This window comes from Nannobrachium achirus (assembly GCF_963921795.1).
Source record: "Nannobrachium achirus genome assembly, chromosome: 2".
Taxonomy (NCBI): Eukaryota; Metazoa; Chordata; class Actinopteri; order Myctophiformes; family Myctophidae; genus Nannobrachium; species Nannobrachium achirus.
The window spans coordinates 142,349-164,903 of record NC_137811.1 but is presented as its reverse complement, the minus strand read 5'-3'; the positions used below and the strand labels follow the sequence as shown (position 1 = coordinate 164,903).

Here is a 22,555-nt window from a genome sequence, read left to right as displayed (position 1 = left end):
ACACACACTCCTTGACTGCCAAACTACAACCTCCAAGGACCCCCGGAGCCCCAGGGACCCCCAGGTCCCTGGGGGACCCCCAGATGTAAAAAATGACCAAATGTGCTCACACGTCACACGTCACACTTTTTCCCTGCTTATATCTCCGCACCCGTTGACCCGATCCATGCCAGATTTTACACACACACTCCTTGCCTGCCAAACTACAACCTCCAAGGACCCCCGGAGCCCCCAACGGGGCTGCTCACGGGGAATTCCCGGGGACCACCGACTCCTGGTGCTCCAGAACGGATGCAAAAGTGGTGGCGCCCCCAGTGGAGGACCCCCTGCCACTGCAGCGCACATAAAATGCCGTAACTCGGGCTAGGAGCGTCCGGGAGAGCCGGGGCCGGTACCTATTCGTCCGCCAAGGCAACGCGGAGACCCCACCCCTCATTTCTCACATGGCCCTATTCTAGCGCCACCTTCAGGCCGATTTTTAAAACACATTTTTGGACACTGCTCCTACAGTTTTTGCCCTAAAATCACGAATATCACTACGCAGCATGTCCACTCATGTCATCAACATGGATCAGGAAGATTTTGGAAAAACACATTTTTGCCCTATTTGTGTAGATAAGCCACCTACGGTCGCTTATCTCCCGATTAGGGAGTCTTACTGGTTCAAGTATTGACGGTTCAAGTGGTTAAATATCTGAAAACTAATCCAAAAATACACGATGATTGTGCTGTCAAACGATGGAAACTATATGGAATGTGGGGGTCCCTGCTTCATCTCTCTCTGAACTAAGGGGTCCTTGGCCTGAAAACGTTGAAGACCCCTGTACTGAATGAATGATTTCTGCTCATTGCAACTGAATGGAACAAATGTTTTGCCAGGTCTCTGGTTGCATGAAGGCTCCCAGCATCTCAATATATGGTTAGAATATTACAGTAGGAGCGAGATCATTTAGCGACCTCCAACGTGGTCGCAACCTGGTCAGTAGTTTTCACCGACCGGGTCGCTAAATCTACCGACCGGGTCGCTAAATCTACCAACCGGGCTGCGAAACCACCGACCGGGCCAGGTCGGTGATTTAGCGGCCCGGTCGGTAGATTTAGCGACCCAGTCGGTGATTTACCGGCCCGGTCGGTAGATTTAGCGACCCGGTCGGTAGATTTAGCGACCCGGACGGTAGATTTAGCGACCCGGTCGGTGATTTTGCGGCCTGGTCGGTGATTTAGCGACCCGGTCAGTAGATTTAGCTTTAGCGACCCGGCCGGTGATTTAGGGTTAGGCTTAGGGTTAGGGTTAGGGTTAGGTTAGGGTTAGGGTTAGGGTTTGGGTTAGGGTTTGGGTTAGGGTTAGGGTTAGGGTTAGGGTTAGGGTTAGCAGCCCGGTCGGTGGATAAGCGACCCGGTCGGTGGATAAGCGACCCGGTCGGTCGATTTAGCGACCCGGTCGGTAGATTTAGCGAACCGGTCGGTGATTTTGCGGCCCGGTCGGTGATTTAGCGACCCGGTCTGTGATTTAGCGACCCGGTCGGTAGATTTAGCGACCCGGTCGGTAGATTTTGTGACCCGGTCGCTGAAAACTACTGTCCAGGTTGCAACCCGGTTGGAGGTCGCTAAATGATCTCGCCCTCTCTCGAATATTATGTTGTTGGTTTCATAGTACAATAATGTATTTAACTTTATTAACACTTGGGCTGCCATAGTTTTGCCATAACTAATGTTACCCAGGGGGCAAACCAGCCTTTTTTTTAGGAAACCTGCATTTGCCCCGACATAAAAAGTTGTCCACCAGAAATATTATCTATGACCCAGTAGGATCACAACCTATATGGACAACTATTATTGGGTGTGTCTGGACCTTTATTGTGCATATTTGCAAGATGGTGGATTCCCAAAATAGAGCTTTAACATAATTTCTACCATGATTGTTGACTGCTTTTGCAAATACAAGCAATATGAATCCATTTGCTAAGATTTATGGCACAGAAGGGACTATTCTTGAGTTTTCATGTTGTCAAAATGGCTGTAAACGAGATATTATATTTCCTGTCCGATTCTACTGTATGTAGTTGTAGCAATGACTTCAGATAAAATCAGAGACCAAAACAATGTATCTTAGAAATTATTTTTTTATTTAAAAAAAAATAAAAAAAGAGAGAGATTATCTCAATGAAATGAATGCAACTGCCTTTTTGGGTCTTTCACACATAGACATGCACATGCTTTCCAACAACTTCAGCTTCAGGGAAATTATAATGAACACATGATTAAAACAGGATGCATTATAATGCAAATAATTGCTAGTCACTATCACTGTCATGTGTACCTATCCTGCTGCATCTTGTCTCCAGTCCTTGGCAACGACACCCCAAGTAGCATGCAATTCCCTTCTTCGCACATGAACAGTTTTTCTGGCAGCCTTTGATACAGCTACATGATATTGCCTTGTCCATTGATATAGGCCAGGCTGGCTCTGTAGATGGACAGGGGACTGCCTTCCCATTGCGGCAGCATGATATAGGCATCTATATCATGCTGCCACCCACCTCCTAGACCTTCCAGAGCTGTGGGTGAGAACAGAGCAGGATGCATATCTTCCTATCCATCACATGGTCTCAGCCCTTGGACTCGCACAGTGTCGTGCCCTGCCCTTTATTCACAGCCTGAGTGGCAGAGATACCACCAGCTATCCCTTTTTCACTGGAAAGAAGGCATGGTTCAAGACCAGCATGGGTCTAGATCTCCCTGCACTTCAGGAGTTTGTTGAAAATTCCTCTTATTCCCTCTCAGAGGATGTCAAGAATCAGGCTAGAGACCTCACAATAGCTGTATATGCATCAAAAGCTGACCATTCGGAGGACTTTGACCTGGCAAAGCTGAGAGTGTACAAGTTCCTAAATAACCGATCAACCCTGTTGAAGCTGCTGCCACCTACAGAAAATGCCTTTGGCCTGCACCTGAAAAGAGCTGCTCTTGCAGCCATAATAGATACAACTGCACACATCGCGAAGCCAGACACCCCTTGCTTCACTGAATATGGATGGTCTCTCAGTGATGGGAAGGCAGTCCCCTGTACATCTACAGAGCCAGCCTGGCCTATATCAATGGACAAGGCAATATCATGTAGCTGTATCAAAGGCTGCCAGAAAAACTGTTCATGTGCCATCCGTCCATCCATCCATCCATCTTCAACCGCTTATCCGGAATCGGGTCGCGGGGGTAACAGTTCCAACTGAGACTTCCAGATTTCCTTATCCTGCGCAACTTCCTCCACTCCCTCTGGGAGTATACCGAGGCGTTCCCAGGCCAGTCTGGAGATATAATCCTTCCATCTGGTCTTAGGTCTGCCACGGGGTCTCCTCCCAGTGGGACGTGCATCGAGGACCTTCCTAGGAAGGCGCTCGGGGGCATCCGTACTAGATGCCCGAACCACCTAAGCTGACTCCTTTCCAAGTGAAGGAGCAGCGGTTCTACTCCAAGTCTCTCTCGGGTGATTGAACTTCATGTGCGAAGAAGGGAATTGCATGCTACTTGGGGTGTCGTTGCCAAGGACTGGAGACAAGATGCAGCAGGATAGGTACACATGACAGTGATAGTGACTAGCAATTATTTGCATTATAATGCAGCCTGTTTTAATCATGTGTTCATTATAATTTCCCTGAAGCTGAAGTTGTTGGAAAGCATGTGCATGTCTATGTGTGAAAGACCCAACAAGGCAGTTGCATTCATTTCATTGAGATAATCTCTCTCTGTTTTTCTTTTTTTTTTTAAATAAAACAATAATTTCTAAGATACATTGTTTTGGTCTCTGATTTTATCTGAAGTCATTGCTACAACTACATACAGTAGAATCGGACAAGAAATATAATATCTCGTTTACAGCCATTTTGACAACATGCAAACTCAAGAATAATACAGGTCAGTGATTGCGCTAGGATTTTTTACTGCCGGTCACCGTGACCGGCATGATTAAAATTTACCGGACATCTGAAGAATATACCGGACATAATCATTTTAATGCATACATTACAAGCAGGTGCACAAACAGCCAATAGCAACAGTTAAAGTATTAGGCCTACTGCATAGTTGGGACTGAAAACGAATTGAATGAAAAAGTATAGGCTAAAAAGAAAAAAACGCTTCAATCTTGCATAAGGGAATTAATTATATTGGACTAATCGCGCTGTTCGCGCAGGCTGTCTGCATGTGGCACACGCACACTGCTTTCACAACAACGTCTTTCTGTTGCATCATGTTTCATGCCAACAATACAATACCATGTCTTGACTTCAGAATAATGAAAAGGTTGATATTCATCTGGCCAGCAATTAATCCAATACTCACTGTCGAGTGGTGACAGTGCGTCCATGTTATGCAACTTTGGGAGAGTTGAAAAGGCTTTGTTCTTCCTACTGTCTCCACTCCATCTCCTCTCCTCATAACTTCAATCAAGTGTATGTTTGTTTATGGGTTGATTGCTGACCGTGCGTGCATTCCTTAATTCCCATGGCTTGCCTTTACATGCTGTGCGTGCATCGCAAACTGACACTGAAATGAGCGAGCGAGAGAGAGAAAGAGAGAGAGAGAGAACGGGGGAGCGCGCGGGGCGAGCGAGCGAGAGAGAGAGAGAGAGAGAGAGAGAGAGAGAGAGAGAGAGAGAAAGAGCGAGAGAAAGAGCGAGAGAGAGAGAGAGAGAGAGAGAGAGAGAGAGAGAGAGAGAGAGAGAGAGAGAGAGAGGCAGGCAGCCTGCGCATGAGGAGCAGACGGCGATAATGATAAATGACCATTGGTTTTTCAATCGGTCAGGATGTCCGGGAGGAATTTTATTTTTCGGTCTTGGCCATAAAAAAATCTGTCAAATCCGGCAATTCCCGGTCTAACGCAATCTCTGATACAGGTATAAGTCCCTTCTGTGCCATAAATCTTAGCAAATGGATTCATATTGCTTGTATTTGCAAAAGCAGTCAACAATCATGGTAGAAATTATGTTAAAGCTCTATTTTGGGAGTCCACCATCTTGCAATATGCACAATAAAGGTCCAGACACACCCAATAATAAAATTAGCTATTCCATTGAGTCTCCCATGGTCAGACACCATGAAATAGACACCAAGTTTGCGTTTCTAGCTCATCATGTTCAGAAGTTAGAGGCAAAACCTATTTTCTGGGTCCTTACATTATGGCGGCCATATTGTGGCGGCCATATTGGATTTCATGGAAACTTGCAATACAAAAAATGTTCATATGTATACCATTGATCAACTTGTGAAGTTTCGTGGAAATATCCCTCAGTTTAAAATTTTGCCCTATTCACCCCCCATTAAAACTAATAGGGGCTAATATTGAGGCGGCCATATTGGACTTTGTTGTACAAATTGACCGGGTTGTCCATATAGGTTGTGATCCTACTGGGTCATAGATAATATTTCTGGTGGACAACTTTTTATGTCGGGGCAAATGCAGCACACCTTCCTTTGCCCCCTGGGTATGTAGATTACCGTTCACGGCTGCCCCAAGCATCTTCTTTCACGCGGAGCCAGGGCCGTAGCGCGTCTAATCAGCGCTCTATGCGAGCTCTCTCAAATGCGCCTCTCTCGGGGGTTTGACGTGATTTTAGTCGGTTTTGGGCCGGTTTGGGGCTGGTTTGGGTCCACTCCCTCCATTTCGGTGCCCCCATAGGATGGCGCTCTAGGCGGCCGCTTAGCTCGCCTATAGCTAAAAACGGCCCTGTGCGGAGCTGAAACAATCCATACACGAGTCGAGTATCGATGAGTCAGCTACAGTCCACAGAAAATGGGGCCGTCGAGCGATGTGGGGAGAAAGTAGTCAGAAAAAGACAGATTTTTGCAGCCAGATACAATGGCTGTGAATGAGGGATTGAAAGTCGGGCCGCTAACAACAGCTAAGACCTCCCTGGACGTGATAACGGGGCTGTGCCGCTGCACTGCGGTAATTCTTATCTGGTTCCTGGATATTTTTGCAAATTTTTCGGAAGTGTGAATATGTTCTGGTTAATATGGTGTGTACGGTTTCATATTACAGTAACTGGTGTTTAGTGTGTCTAGTATCTGTGAGATTTGGTTCAAATGTTTCTACAAATTTAACATTCCCCCACATCTACACTAGCAGTGCCAGCTTCTATCACACACTTCGTTTTGGGAAGAGAGTCTGGGATTGCAGGGAGAGATTCCATTTCTGGGGGGCGGGCTAAAGCCCGGTGAGCTCTTAATTGCTCCCTTTGAACTTCAAAGGGGTTGCACACTAAGGTAATTGATTGGGCCATACAAGTGTCAAGACCTCGTTAGTGTCAATGAAAGCATCAAAGACAACTACCTGTTTGATGCCTGTGACCTCGTTACTGTTCTCTCTAATCAATGAAACATCAAAGAAAACTGTTTGATGCCTGTCATAGAGGGGAGGGGGGAATGTTTCTGTGTCCACACAGCCTAAAGCCCTGATTGGCTAACCCTTTCTGGTGGCTGGTGGAAATGGATTCTAAATTGTGAGGCTCCAGACCACACTACACCACGGGGTGGTGTTGTGCGGTCTGGTTTATTAAAGGGCGAGTTCACCTCTGGGACAACCAAATCTTATTTTATTGTTGTTTGGGACACGATCAACACAATCCTGAGTAATTTTTGTGTTCAATCTGTGTTTTGAGATATTTTAGTATTTCAGCATGAATGATGATGCATTTTGCATCATATGATGCAGCATAATGACTCATATGATGCAAAAGGCATCATCATTCATGCTGAAATACTAAAATATCTCAAAACACAGATTGAACACAAGAAATAACTTAGGATTGTGTTGATCGTGTCCCAAACAACAATAAAATAAGATCTGGTTGTCCCAGAGGTGAACTGGCCCTTTAAACAGGCTACCATTGTATATCATTAACATCATTATGTGTTTTATATGTTTAATATTTCAGTATTTGAACTACCAGAGGAACAATAAAACCATCATATATCGGATGTTGGATGTTGCCAACCAGGTTGACTGGGTGAGACCCTGAAACTATGCAAATAGAATGAATGAATGAATGAATGAATGAATGAATGAATGAATGCATGAATGAATGAATGAATGAATGAATGAATGCATGCATGCATGCATGCATGCCTGCAAGAGACAGTACCCATTTATGTATGTATGTATGTATGTATGTATGTATGTATGTATGTATGTATGTATGTATGTATGCACTGTATGCACTGTACATATGGATGGATGTATTTGTAATAATTTTGTAATAGTGTCATAGAGTAATGGGGCAATAAGTGTAATAAGTGTAATGGTGTATAATAATGTAATTAGTGTAATAGGGCAATAACTTGTGCCCTGATGGTTGCTTCTCGTGAGGAGCTGCATAGCGGAGGGAGAGGTTCCAAAAGGAGCTAAAGGTCTGCAAAGAATGCTAGGCGAACGTATATGCTGGCTGCATATAAGGGTAAATGAGCCTGCCTACCAGAGTATTGTTATGCAAAGCAGACAGGTAGGGGATTGAAGTGTTGACCGAGCCATCGAGCCGTCACCATCACACAACTTGACGAGCCCAACCGAGCCCACGGCATCTCACCCGTGTGTGTGTGTGTGTGTGTGTGTGTGTGTGTGTGTGTGTGTGTGTGTGTGTGTGCGTGTGCGTGTGCGTGTGCGCGTGTGTGTGTGTGCACGTATGCGTGTCTGTGTGCGTGCATGTGTGCCAGTTCTACCGGGCACTGAACGTGCGCGTGGCTCTGACAGGGCTGGAGATCTGGAGCGACAGGAACAAGATCAACGTGGACAGAAGTCCTGCGGAGACGCTCAACCGTTTCCTGGACTGGAGGACCAGAGAACTGCTGCCTCGTTTACGTCACGACAATGCACAGCTCGTTATGTACGTGTACGACTATTAGCTGTATCTATAGAAACGGAACATATAGTTTGTTACAGTTTGATATCCGTGGAACTACTGCCTAGTTTGCGACATGATGAACCAGTGGCGTCAGTTCAGGAAAAAAAAAAAAAAACTAAGGAATGGCAACATGACTGGTGTCTTGTTGGCGCGCGAAGACACCAGTCATGTTGCCATACCTTAGCAACAGGCATGATATTTATTTTAAGAAGTACATATAATATATAATTATATATACCTAAAATATAATTATAATACCTTGTTAAAGAAAGAAAGTGACCATTTTGTTAAATTTTGTATTTGTAGTTATTTTACTGTAATTTACCAACATAATAACCCACACAGATAGACAAAGAGACATTCATGGATTCATATTTAGAACTAACTTTTATCTTTCCCCCTGGACCCAGGGTATGGCAGCTGCATACCCCTGCCATACCCAATTGACGCCCCTGTGATGAACGTGCAACTTGCTAATGTAAATTGTACGCACTGCCTCATTGACGAAGAATAACGCATCTCTTTTTGTACTTGTATGTACTGGGGCTGTCACGATTATAACATTTTACATGACGATTAATACATGACTCCCGGTAGCTCCGCCCCCACCTTTCCCTCCACGTTACTGCTTTGAAGTCCGACAGCCCAACACTGTCGACAGCAACAACACTGTCAGCACGATGGAGGAGAATGTCACACACAGACACACTGCATGTCGCGTTTTGGACCCAGAGCGTCGAAATCTCTTCCAAATCCGTCAACAAGACCTGGCATGAGATTAGAAAAATATGTAGGCCTATTATTAAAACAAAGCAGCAGAGAATACATAAGTTCTCTGCTGGATTCAGAGCCGTTTTACACTGACTCGGAAAGATTTAAATATGAATACACTGTATTGGCTAAATGGCTCATGACTATAACATCAACACCTTATTTGTTATGTTAAATAGCTATTGATTATCCCCCTTGGGATAATAAAGATATCTATCTATTTATATATCTATTAAGTGGCCTGCCTAACATAAGCCATAAGCATACTACCATCATCATTATCAGCACAGACTTTATTTGTTTAGATCGATTCATGCCATTATAATGATTAGTGTTATTGACCTGGGCGGAATATTAGTTACTTTCATCAAGTCATATGAACTGAGAAAATATGTGTAGGCTACTCATTTATACCAACACAAACATTGTATGTGTTTATATGAAGAAGCACCAAGGAATAGGCTACTTCATCTGATATAAAGCAACTTATCACTGGACTGGACAGTTGTGTAGGCCTACATAAGGTAAGAAAGACAACTAATAAATATAACTACCAGTGAATTTGACGCCTAAACGGCGTGTTAATGTATTTATTTGATCTGTGATGATGGTGTTTAAACAGCCTATAGCGACGAATGAGGTAGACAGTATCCTACTCTGTCTATTTCTCTTATTTCACAACAACCAGAATAAACTGCTTCAAATGTAGGCTAGGCCTACATGTTTCTTATCATGTCGATTGCTTATAAATGATATCTCTGGCGTTAAAACGTCTCGATTCCGAAAAGTTTTAGCCGCAGCGAGTCGCAAATACAGCCAAGGGTGTCGTCGCACAAATTCTGGGCCCTGGGTACAAGGATTCACTGCGGGCCCACATGAATGTTCTTCATCTGGGGATTTCAAAAATAGCAGATATACAAGCTCGCAGCGCGGCACTCTCGAGTTTATATAATCTGCTATTTTTCGATAGCTAAAGTATAAAATAATTAAGGCCCTTCCACCTTGGGCCTTAGTAACTCAGTCCCTCTTCCCCCTCTTGTGACGCACCTGCACGCATCCCCTGTTGCATGTCAGAAAAAATACACTTTGCGTTGTTCATTCATCATTAGGCTACTTGATCAGTAGCTATTTTACATAACAAATAAGGTGTTGTAGTCATGGGTCAATGGCCTTTTAGCCAACACAGTGTATTCATATTTAAATCGGCTTTTTTATATAAAAAAACGGCGATCTGTGGTCCAACAGACAGGGGCTTCCTCATTCCTTTATTTCCCAAATATTCCTCTGCGGTTTTGTTCCATAGTTTTGTTCCATTAGCCGTGTAAGCTACTACACCTTCCTCCAATGCATGCCTTGCCCTGCCGACGGACCAGGAAGAGATTTCGAAGCTCTGGGTCCAACACTGAATTAGTATTTAATGTGTAAAATGTGTGTACAATCCGCCGTATTTCCCATTGAAGTGAATGAAGCCAATAGCGGCGCGCTGTGATAGTGGCGGAGGCAGCTTTTGGAGGGGGCGGAGCCGGGAGTCGTCCATTGTCACTCAAATAATTGCAAAAACGTGCGCAGGGAGGGGCTTCAGGGTTTACAATGTTAACCCAATGTTGGCACTCTATGATGGGCTCTGGAGACATCTAGTGGGCATTAAATGTTTAAAAGGTTCTTAAATTGTAACTTTAGAAATGTGCATAAACTCTCTATACACCTAAACGTTATGTTGGTTTGTTTACTGTTGAGTGAGAAAACAATGTTGCACATTAAGTTAATCATCTGGGGACCCCCTAAAATAACTTGGGGACCACCCTGGGGGTCCCGACCCACAAGTTGAGAACCACGTGCTCTAGTCAATAAACAACAAGGTAAATAGTCAAAATAGAGTTCTGAGAGAACAATGCAACTATACGATGCCAGGTAAACAATGAACCTAACATGTGTCTAATCCAGGGGTTTTCAAAGTGGGTTACAGGGCACCTTGGGGTGCCGTGACGGCAGTCCAGGGGTGCCGCAAGTTCATTTGATAATATTTGGAATTTATTTGGACACTTAAAAAATATTTAGTATCAAAGTTATTTTCAGTCAGTTCTAACCAAAATGGCTATTATCTCAACATTTTCCTCGCAACATAATCACTAAAATATCATCACTGTTGGGCAGAAACCTTGTATCTCCAAGTTTCAAATGTGTACGTCTTTTGGTAAAGCAAAGCCCTGCTTCATCATACAAGACTGTCGCACAAAACTAGTGAAAACAGCCGATCTACAAGCTTGTATGCTTGTAGATCTGCTGTTTTCACTAGTTTAGTACATTTTATAGATGACAAATACAAAACGAACGGTTTTGGACATACAGCGGTTTTGGACGACAACGACGATATGCTATAAATATAAGGTGCTGCGAATGAAAATTATAATGTAGGAGTGCCTCGAATTTAAAAAAATATTCATGGGGTGCCCTGAGACCAAAACGTTTGGAAACCCCTGGTCTAAACTGATGAATGCTTGAACGGATTTATTTTTTTGTTTGAAAGCTGTGAACGGCGTGCACACGCGTGGTAATTTAGTTGGTCAAATGAAGTAGGCCGGCGTCAGTCAGTGGAGTGGGATGTTCTGGAGCCAGACTGGAATTCAAATTGATCTGGAATTCAAGACTGGAATTCAAATTGATTGATTGGTAACTATTGATCTGTTTGTGTATTCATTGGAGGAACCATTGTGACGTTTTGTTGTTTCCAGGGGGGAGTCTTTTGGCGGGACCACAGTGGGCATGGCGTCCCAGTCGTCCATGTGCTCCAGAGAACGTTCAGGAGGAGTCAATGTGGTGATTATTATTATTATTACACGTATTATTACTATTACCCTTATTATTATTATTATTATTATTGAAGCGGTGAAAGCCGCTTCCAAGGAGTGGCTTTGTCTGTCCCGTACAGTCTGTCCCATAGGCTTCCAAGGAGTCCCGTGTCCGTGTCATGTCCCGTGCATGCAGTATTGAGGATTGGTCAAGCTTCACATGACAATTTGGCCCTCCAGACAAAATCATTCATTCATTCAGAATTCATAAAAATATAGAACTAAAGCACATAGAAAGTATAGATCTAGAACACAGAATGTATAGATCTAGAACACAGATTTCATAGCTCTAGAACACATAGAATAAAAATGCACCGGGGCACCTGGGGGGTAACTGAAGCTCCAAGGGGCCCCCTCTATGTAGGCGCTACAGGGCTCCAGACTAACTGTTTTCAGCATTTTAAAAATGTTTTAAAAAAGTGAACACACAGTCTGAGTTAAGAAACAGTGGCAGTGTGGCCACTGACAATCCAAATAAATACCAATGTACTATTATAGTACTACTATGGTCAAAACAAGCCATATCCTTCCCCCAAAATGCTGCAGCGCTCATTGTGCGCTGCCAGGCAGGCAGGCAGCGAGCAGCCGAGCACTGGTGGCACATTGTACTAGCACTATACACAATCGGACTAGCAGCAGCATTCTCAACAATAAAACACACACAATCGGGGGGGCATCATTTAATGTATTTCATTCGGATTAGATAACAACTAAATGGCTGGGGGGTTTATTTCTTTTTTCTTTATTTTTTTTGTCATGTTTTCAAACTCTCCTTGGGTGGTTATGATCTGTGGGAAGTATGTATCTCTGATGTCAGTTTCCGCTTCATTTTGTGCGCAGTGGGTGCAAAGGCTAACATGTCATTAGGTCAAACTCCCTTTGGTCCGACCACCTAAACCTAATCTGTTTTCTCTTGGGAGCCAGGTATGCCTATGGTGGTAGGGTTGTCACAATACCCGGCGTTTTTGGTGCACGAGCACAACGCAGAGTTTGTTACCTGCACACCGATAGCAAAACATAAATAAAACTTCTCCGCTGCTCAGCTCTGCCCTGCCCCGAGTGCAGCTGGCAGGCAGGTAGCGCAGAGCCGCTCACTGCAGAACCTTGTATAGAGACAGAGTTCTGTCAGAAACCTGACCTGGCCCCATGAAGTGAACAGAGGCGGCGCACCTCTCTCTGAATACAAGGCTCTGGCTCACGCTACGGACAAGCATATCATGTGACGAGAGGGGGGACCGGAGGAGAAAGAAGGATTGCTCCGTGCTCACAAGACGACAACGCACAATCACTGGATGCCAAAACCCTGGTCAAAGCGCCTGTTTGGCGATATTCTGGTTTTAAACCCAATGCTTCAACACAGCGGCAAGTGTTATGTAAGCCTGTTAATATTACTGTATGCGATGCGATAGTATTCGAGAGGAGCGCGACTGTTGTTGGCTTTATTAGCAGTGAAATAGAGCTTGTTCTCTGAAGCTCAGGACGTAGGCGTGTAATTAACCGCAGAACCTCTGAGAGGGTCTTGCAAGATGCTTCCAATGCCTTGCCCAGTCTAACCCTTTGGGTATATGGATCTATTGAGGTCCGTCGAGAATGCTGACAATAGCTTAGCGCTTAGTCCGGGAGTCAACTGGAATCTGCCACTGATATGACCAGAAGGCCTGTTTATATAAGATGGCTGATGTCATAGTGATGACATCAGTCTGACAACACATGCTGTCCGTGCCCGTTTGCCATTGACGCCGGCCTAACAACGGCTGCCGTCTAATACGGCAGTCTCATATGACATGATGGACTATCTCTATATATAGTAGGGCATTCACCGAATATTCGAATATCAAAGTCACTATTCGACGTTGTTCACCAAAGTTGAATATTCACTTATTTTAATCGTTTTATTGTTTTCTCTTTAAAACATCTATAGTTTATAAAGCTTGGCTAGATAGGAAGTCATAAGAATGAGTTGCCCCTGGTGGATGAATTTGTTAATACTCTATACCAGGGGTTCTCAAACCTTTTTAGGCCGTGATCCCCAAAATATATATATTTGAACTGAGGACCCCCACTCTGACAAGCACTTGGAATTGTAGGTATTACATTTAATGTGACTCTGTTCCGCAGATAACTATTGTGAAAATAGCAGATCTACATGCTCACAACGCCTCATGTAGATCTGCTATTTTCACAATGTTCGCCTCTTGCTTACTTAATATTTGTCAGTTTGGTCAGTCCTGTAGAATATTCGACTATTCGAATACTTTGAGGTCGAATAATTTGAATACTAAAAATCACTTTTCGTGAATGCCCTAATATATAGTGTTCTCCAAATCTCTATGTTTAGGCCAAACAGGTTCTCCAATTCTCCATGTATGGGTCAAAATGCCTAACGTTGAGCTTGCCAACGAAACGTTCTTAACAAGCAGTTTACAAACAAAAAGATGTATTATTACTAATAACTACTGGAACGACCTGGGTGTGTTGAACAGGACACCTAGCGGTTGAAAACTGTATTACCGATAATACCAGCACTGACACAGACTATATTAACGCTGTTAAAAATGTGAAACTGTGTCATCCCTATATGGCGGCCTTTCTCGTATCGCAAGACTTTGCTCACTGAGTCTGTACCTAGTGAAGTCTCTCTCTCTCTCTCTCTCTCCAGGACCACCTGGTGAGTGTACTGGGCGTGGCCTCCACAGTGGCCCATGAGCTGGGTCACAACCTGGGCATGAGTCATGACACGGCAGACCGACGGTGTCACTGTGACAACGAACCACGCATGGGTGGCTGTATCATGGAGCCCTCCACTGGGTTAGTACTACTACATCTAAATAGACTGGGGTCTGGGAGGTATTAAAATGTGTTAAAGGACAACTTTGTTTTTTTACAACAAGTGTTCATATTTTAGATTGTAATTAGAGAAAAGAAAAAGTGAGTGTTAAAATGTTTTCATTTTGCTTCGTTCTATTGTTTTATCACGTGTTACCGTGCTAAAATGTGGGGCATGCGTACGCATGGGGGGATTGGGGGCATGCGTACAAGTGGCTAAATATGTCTTTTTAGACACAATAAGCCAGCAGTTTCTTTATCAGTCACATCCAACCAGGTTGCGTTGCATCTTGGGAATGGGCTTATTCTGTGTAAAATGACATATTTAGCCACTTGTACGCATGCCCCCAACCACTGAAATAAGAATATCTAAAACAATAGAAAGTAAATGAAATAATTTGAACACTTATCTTTTATATTCTTTAATTACAATCTAAAATATGAACCGTTGTTGTAAAAAACTAAAGTTGTCCTTTAATACAGCATCACAATAATCTTTACCACTTTATATGCCATATAAATTGGTTATTCAGAAAAAAATGTGGTTATTCAAAAAATCGCAGATCTACAAGCGCACCACGAGTTACTTAACACTTATGTTGCAATGATTTTTTCTCTTCAATGTCTCGCGTTGCCATGGTTACCATAGACTTCCATGTAATTGTGCAATTGTGTAAAAAGTGCACGCCCATGCCTAGATGATGCACCACGTGTGTAGATGCTGTTCACAGCTTTCAAACAAAAAAATCTGCTTGGAAATCCGTTCAGGCATTCATGATTTATCAGCCATTATGTTTTCTTCAGATGTAAACAAACATGGCTGCCATGTTTGAAAGAATGAGTTGGTATGGGGGTTAAACATGCAATTTCGCGATCGCGATCATGCCTAATACATTTCTGGAGGTCCAAAAAAAATTTTTGAAAAAAAAAATTTGAAAAAAAAAAACTACTTTTTTTTTTCAAAAACGGCCCAAACTCGGGAAACTCGGGGTTGGCACAGCGGTAGTACCAATACAAACTCGGGAAACTCGGGGTTGGCACCATATGTGTTAATATGACGATGGACACTGATAAGATTAGACTGTAGACTTGTAAAGTGCATTGGATCTTTCGCCCACAATGCTCTGGCTAGACCAACCAATTGTAGCGAATGGAGACACTATTGGAGGCCTACCTAACAGCTCTGCGCGCTACACTACTACCACAGCAGTACGGGCTGTCATAACATGTAGTAGGGCAATCACGAATAGTGATTTTTAGTATTCTAATTTATTTGACCTCAAAGTATTCTAATATTCGACAGGAGAGGCCAAACTGGCCAAACTGTCAAATATTAAGTTATATATAACTTAATATAACTTATATGTCAAATATTAAGTTATTGCTCACAACGCCTCGCGTTGCGAGGCTTTGTGAGCAGTAGATCTGCTATTTTCCCAATATCTACCTGCGGAACCGAGTCACATTAAATGTAATACCTACAATTCCAAGTGCTTGTCAGGGTGGGGGTCCCCAGTTCAAATATGTTTATTTTGGGTGTCACGGCCTAAAATGGTTTGAGAACCCCTGGTATAGAGCATTAAGAAATTCATCCACCAGGGGCATTGACAACTCATTCTTATGACTTCCTATCTAGCCATGTTTTATAAACTATATATTTTTTAAAGAGAAAACAATAAAAATAAGCGAATATTCGACTTCGGTGAACACTGTCGAATAGTGACTTTGATATTCGAATATTCTAATATTTGGTGAATGCCCTAACATGTAGCAGTGTGACAGTGCACGTGCACTGCACAAGAACTTTACCCTTTGCCGTGTATGTGTGGCTGTGCGTGCGTGTGTAGGTTGATGCCGGGCCAGCAGTTCAGCAGCTGCAGTGCCAGTGACCTGTCTCTCAGCCTGCTGCATGGGGGGGGCATGTGCCTGTTCAACGTCCCCCAGCCCGACCGACTGATGGGCGGGCCGCGCTGTGGCAACCTCTACGTGGAGAGAGGAGAGGAGTGTGACTGTGGACTGTTAGAGGTAGGGACGGGACCATATGACAATGTCATGAGTATTGTGACAATGGAAATTGTGATTTACGATATTATTGCGATAATCACAATCCATTATCCTGCGGCGGAACATTTGCCAAAACATAGCAGATCTACAAACTGCAAGTACATATATTATAAGGACCTTTTGCCAATTATAGAGGGTTTAAGTGGTACCGGATATGCAGCTCGGCAAATAAAAGGTGAATTGATATCGCGCTAAATTAAAATCTCCACGATACGATGTGTTTCATAACACGATAAATGATAATATTGAATCACGATAAACGTTAATATCGCTTATTGTCCCATCCCTAGGTAGAGGTGACTGTAACACTTTTGTTTTGCACGAAAAACATTCCTTGGGCTAAAACGGCCTCCACAAAAGTGTGAAAAGTGACAACTCATCAGTTTTCATCACTAAACCATAGTCTTGTGGGGCCATTTTTAGCCCAAGGAATGTTTTTCGTGCAAAACAGATGCTTGCAATGGATTCAGAATTATGAAAAACCTCTAGTTTGACCCCTCATATGCTACTTAAAGAGTCGGTGCCATGATTTCCCCCCCTCTAAAACATGATTATCAGGTATTATGATTATACTAGGAGGAAGATTTTTTTTTTCCAAGTGTACAGAAAGAGTTAAAATTATGTTTTTATGTGGCCACACCCACCATTTCATTGGTATGCGTGGTTGTCATGGTGGGTGGTGACCCAGCTGATGTACCCATGTATGTTGGGTGAATGGTAATTAGGGGAGGGGTTGATTCTGTGATGTAATAAGTATCTGTGTTTTTGGACCGGCACGTTTGACCCCACAAGGTGCCAGCCTACAGCTAAAACCCAAATAGAAAGGCAATACATAATTGCTCATAACAACCACACCAGGGTGTCTAATGAAGTACTGTCAACCTCCTAGACACATGAAAACCAGAAAAAGTACAAAACTATGGCACCGCCTCTTTAAAGCAGATTATGTTTTTGTTTTGTTTTTTTCCTGTATAGTAAAGTTAATGGGAAACCAACTCTAGCGGCTGATAACACCAATTTAGCTGTGTCTCAGAAAGGGTTACCATACCAAAATATAATCTACATACTGTATACAGAGCTTTTCAAAAATGCATGGTAACCTTTGCCACCTTTCGGATACCGACATCTCGTATGGCCCATGGACTAGATGGGAGAAGCTCGATCTCCTGGTGGAGGGGGTGAGAGGGACCGTCTGCCATTTTTTGGGCCAGAAACACTACTGCAGCATTCTGGCTTTCAAGGAAGCCTTGATTGATGGGCCGACCGATGATTTTGGAGGCCATTTTGATCAGTCCAACAATCAGTTTTAACATGTACCGTTAGACTGTTGTACCATACAGTGCCACAGTATTGGATGACACTCTGTATGGTGGAACGGTAGAAGATGCCCTTTTTTCACTTCACTTTCACCTGCCCTTCATAATGTCTATGCACACTACTGTAAATGACTGTGTTAGAGCATCAGTCCAGATTAGAAGATTTATAAATGACAGATCATTAGAGCGTCAGAGCATGTAACGATGTTTTGTGATTGGCTAGGAGTGTGATGACCCGTGCTGCAATGCGTCCACGTGTAAGCTGGTTCCAGGAGCTCAGTGCTCCTCTGATGGAATCTGTTGTCACAACTGTAAGGTAAGCACGCACACACGCACCTTTAGGTACAGTCGGGTAATAATAATCTAACTATACATCAGCCAAACCTATGTCCGTCTGTCTGTCTATCGTCTGTCTTTGTGTCTGTGTTTGCATCATCCAATGGGAAAAGTGTGTGTGTGTGTGTGTGTGTGTGTGTGTGTGTGTGTGTGTGTGTGTGTGTGTGTGTGTGTGTGTGTGTGTGTGTGTGTGTGTGTGTGTGTGTGTGTGTGTGCGTGCGTGCGTGCGTGCGTGCCTGCGTGCGTGCGTGCGTGCGTGCGTGCGGACTAAATGAGCCAATCTCCAGGATTGGTCAAGTTTCATTGTGACATCTTACTATAAAACGGGCGGAGCGGGCATAAACCTCTAGTAATAATGATAATTAATATATGTAATATCCTTTCAGCTTCGTACAGCAGGGTGGGAGTGCAGGGAGCCCCTGGGAGAGTGCGATCTCCCTGAACACTGTACAGGTAATTCATTAATTACTAGTTAATAGGGATGGAGCTGGAAACAAGGCCCGCTACAAACTCGATAACAAATGTATTGAGTACCCGGTATGGATAAGCTTTGGGCTTATCAAGATTGTTATCGAGCATATCGGCCCATGACATCATGTTTAAACAATCAAGACCAGACGTGATCAAGACATTTTAACAGTACTATTCACCACTATTGCATGATTGTTTTAACTTCACAGTCACAACTAGCCAATAAAAAACATACCAGTTCTGTTCAGAATTTGTCTCCTCTTCCACAAAATATAAGACAACGCTCAATAGTGGGCACGATAAAAGTCCGGCTCAATAAGCAAGATTGATCATTATCAATAAAAAATTAACTAGCTCCATCCCTACTAGTGAATACATCCAGTGGTGTAAAAAGTACTCACATATTTTACTCAAGTAAAAGTATCAATACTGCAGTATAGAAATACTATGTTAGGGTGCCCACACACCAAAATACCTAGAGTGGAATCCGCCAATGCATTTCAATGAGAATGGAGCGTTTTTTGCCAGTAGAGGATTTCTGCAAAAAACGCTCCATTCTCATTGAAATTAAATGCATTGGCGGATTCCACAATATTTGGATCCGAGACGTACAGTAGTGGAGTAGAAGTAAAAGTATTGAAAATTGGAAATAATCAAGTAAAATATAAATACCTCAAAATTGTACTTAAGTACAGTACTTAAGTAAATGTACTTAGTTACTTTACACCACTGAATACATGAATGGATTAATGGATGCAAGTGTGACCTTTGACCTTTGCTGAACACTGCACAGGAACGTCTCCGTACTGCCCCCCCAATGTCTACCTGCAGAACGGAGGGCGCTGCGAGGACGGCGCCTCCTACTGCTGGGGCGGAGTGTGCGCAAGTCTGAACGCACAGTGTCAAACTCTGTGGGGAGCCAGTGAGTTGCACACGACATCACAAGACACTGTGGCAGGGCATTCGCCAAATATTAGAATATTCGAATATTCGAATATCAAAGTCACTATTCGACGTTGTTCACCGAAGTTGAATATTCGCTTTTTTTTTTCTTTTTAAAAAAGATATAGTTTATAAAGCTTGGCTAGATAGGAAGTCAAAAGAATCAGTTGTCAATGCCCCTGGTGGATGAATTTGTTAATGCTCACCAGGGGTTCTCAAACCTTTTTAGACTGTGACCCCCAAAGTAAACATATTTGAACTGAGGACCCCCACCATGACAAGCACGCCTCTTGCTTACTTGATATTTGACAGTGTGGCCAGTCCTGTCGAATATTCGACTATTCGAATACTTTGAGGTAGAATAATTCGAATACTAAAAATCACTATTCGTGAATCAATTATGTGAAAATAGACTCTCTCTTATGTAATACTTGGCCAATGTCATTTTGTTATAGTGCAGTTTGTTAATTACTTTTGACATGGTAATGGGCGAACATTGATTTATGTTAATTTTACAGGTATTAAAAATAAAATGTTTTAGTACACGGCTTGGTTGAATGCCTTATTTAGTCAATCACTGAATAAATGTACTTGAGCAATGTACTTTGTGGGAATACCACTCATTTTCAACATTCAACTATGTAGCTTATACAGTATGCCTATCTCTCTCTCTCTCTCTCTCTCTCTCTCTCTCTCTTTCTCTCTCTCTCTCTCTCTCTCTCTCTCTCTATCGTCCAGACTCCACCCAGGCTCCTGCCGTGTGTTTTTCCTCTGTCAACAAACAAGGGAACAAATATGGGAACTGTGGTCAGCTGACCAACGGCAGCTACATCCCCTGTTCCAGCCAGTATGTGCACGCACGCACGCACGCACGCACACACGCACACACACACACACACACACACACACACACACACACACACACACACACACACAGGACTGTCACAATTATTACATAATCGTCTAATCAATTATTAGAGATAATCACAATTGTTCATATAGTTTCGAACACTTTCAAAATGTCTAATGGAAATAACGATCTGCAAGCTCACAACGCATCGCGATCCGTAGTGAGCTTGTAGATTGGCTATTTCCACTATGATTGCATAAAGAATAAAGTTATTAAATATGCCTGTCATTCCTTTGTATATTTAGGTTATTTGTCACATCTGCCCTGTGCAACTTCAAAGCCAAACCGAAATTTCAATTGTATTCATATGCTCCAGTGTTCGGCGACAAAAACTTTGTTAATCACAATTATTTGTGTGACAATTAATTGTCACACAAATAATAATCGTGACAGCCCTATGCACACACACACACACACACACACACACACACACACACACACACACACACACACACACACACACACACAGATAATGAAAGTACAGGTTGTAAGCATATAAATGATGTAACATTCATTGGAAGCGGACGGTATTTTAGCAATATGGTTGTTTGAAATTTGCTCAACACTCCAAGCAGAGTAAGGGGCGTTAACAATGCATCATTTATTCAAAGCCTAACCACACCTCGTCCTCTAATCCAGGGGTTTTCAATGCGGGTGACGGGGCACCCTGGGGAGCCGTGACGGCAGTCCAGGGGTAGCCTGATAAATCAGTCCGCACATGTGTAGTGTGGACTGACCCCGGAGATATTTTATTTTATTTCGTCTCGCCTGAAGAGCGGGCGAATTGAATGGGCCAATCAGGGCTGTAGACTTGAGGCACGTGGTAGGCTGGTCCGGTCCCAGCCCCCTCCCTTCGGAGCTGTTCTGCCCACGTGAGAGTCCCTAGTGGACTCTGATTGGTGCTCTTCTGCCCGCGTGAGCGGCTAGTGGACTCTGATTGGTCCGTGAAAACTGTCATGGCGGAGTCAGACTCGACTCGAATTCTTTTAATAAACTATACAATAGTGCCGTTTCATTACGTTTTAATACCATTTTGCACTAACGTAAACATGCAATCATATAATATGTTATGAGAAATAACGTATTTTTGCGATGTCACGCCACGTCGCCGTCGGGGGCTCTAAGCGTGTGTGTGTGTGTGTGTGTGTGTGTGTGTGTGTGTGTGTGTGTGTGTGTGTGTGACGTCAATAGGCTTTAGCCCGCCCCCGCTGAAGTAGAATCTCCGTCCGAAGGATCAGACTCTTTCCCAGAACGAAGTGAAACGTAGTGTGTGAAAAGTCTGACGCTTGCAGTCAGGCTAGTCCAGGGGTGCCACGAGATCATTTGATAATATTTGGAATTTATTTGGACACTAAATATTTAGTATCATTTTAAAGTTGTACTATGTAACTTTTTTTATAAAACAAATCTTAAAATTCTCCTAACTATTAAATCACAAAAGTTTTAGAAGATCCGCGCCGTGAATTTCAGCCTGTAAAGCCTTCTCTGTATGTAAACTGAGATCCTTGCCGTGGACCGGATCTCGCGCCAAAATTGCGTCATCACACTACCGGCCAATCACAGCGAGGGTTATACAACTGCCGGCCAATCACAGCGCATCTTGAAGTGGGGTCGCTATGGCAGCCATATTTGTTGTCGCCCGTTTGTACCATCCCTTCTCTAGGTAATTTCGCCTACCAGGCAGGGTGAAGGAGTCCGTATCTCTGGAATTACTGAACGCACAGGAACAAGGGACCCCTTAAAAGATAGATCTCAGCGAGGTGGAGGCAGACGCGGGGGTCTGAAGGTACGAAAAACGTCCGAAAGACGCGGACGCGACCGCGGTTTGCTATAGGGCTAATGACCACTAGTTGGGCATCTTACACAGTATGGCTTTAAACTTGAAGTCCAAAGTTATTTTCAGTCAGTTCTAACCAAAATGGCTGTTATCTCAACCTTTTCCTCGCAACATAATCACTAAAATATCGTCACTGTCGGGCGGAAACCTCGTATCTCCAAGTTTCAAATGTGTACGTCTTTTGGTAAAGCAAAGCCCTGCTTCACCATACAAGACTGTCACACACAACTAGTGAAAACAGCCGATCTACAAGCACACAGTGCTTGTAGATCTTTTTTTTCCCAAAATAGCATACAAATTTCACACAATTTCAGAATTTGAAGGGATTCCCCTGGTGGG

At 43.4% G+C, this 22,555-nt stretch overlaps 1 protein-coding gene across 1 annotated transcript in view; it reads left to right on the top strand.

The window, feature by feature from the left end:
* The window catches only part of adam15 (ADAM metallopeptidase domain 15), a 168,254-nt gene that overhangs the window by 79,769 nt on the left and 65,930 nt on the right, over window positions 1–22,555 (top strand). The window contains exons 10-18 of the mRNA XM_080753863.1: window positions 6,932–7,003; window positions 7,707–7,876; window positions 11,398–11,482; window positions 14,174–14,322; window positions 16,188–16,365; window positions 17,944–18,036; window positions 18,443–18,509; window positions 19,321–19,449; window positions 20,208–20,316. Coding sequence (XP_080609989.1) covers window positions 6,932–7,003; window positions 7,707–7,876; window positions 11,398–11,482; window positions 14,174–14,322; window positions 16,188–16,365; window positions 17,944–18,036; window positions 18,443–18,509; window positions 19,321–19,449; window positions 20,208–20,316 — 1,052 coding nt within the window. The remainder of the gene's footprint in view (window positions 1–6,931; window positions 7,004–7,706; window positions 7,877–11,397; window positions 11,483–14,173; window positions 14,323–16,187; window positions 16,366–17,943; window positions 18,037–18,442; window positions 18,510–19,320; window positions 19,450–20,207; window positions 20,317–22,555) is intronic.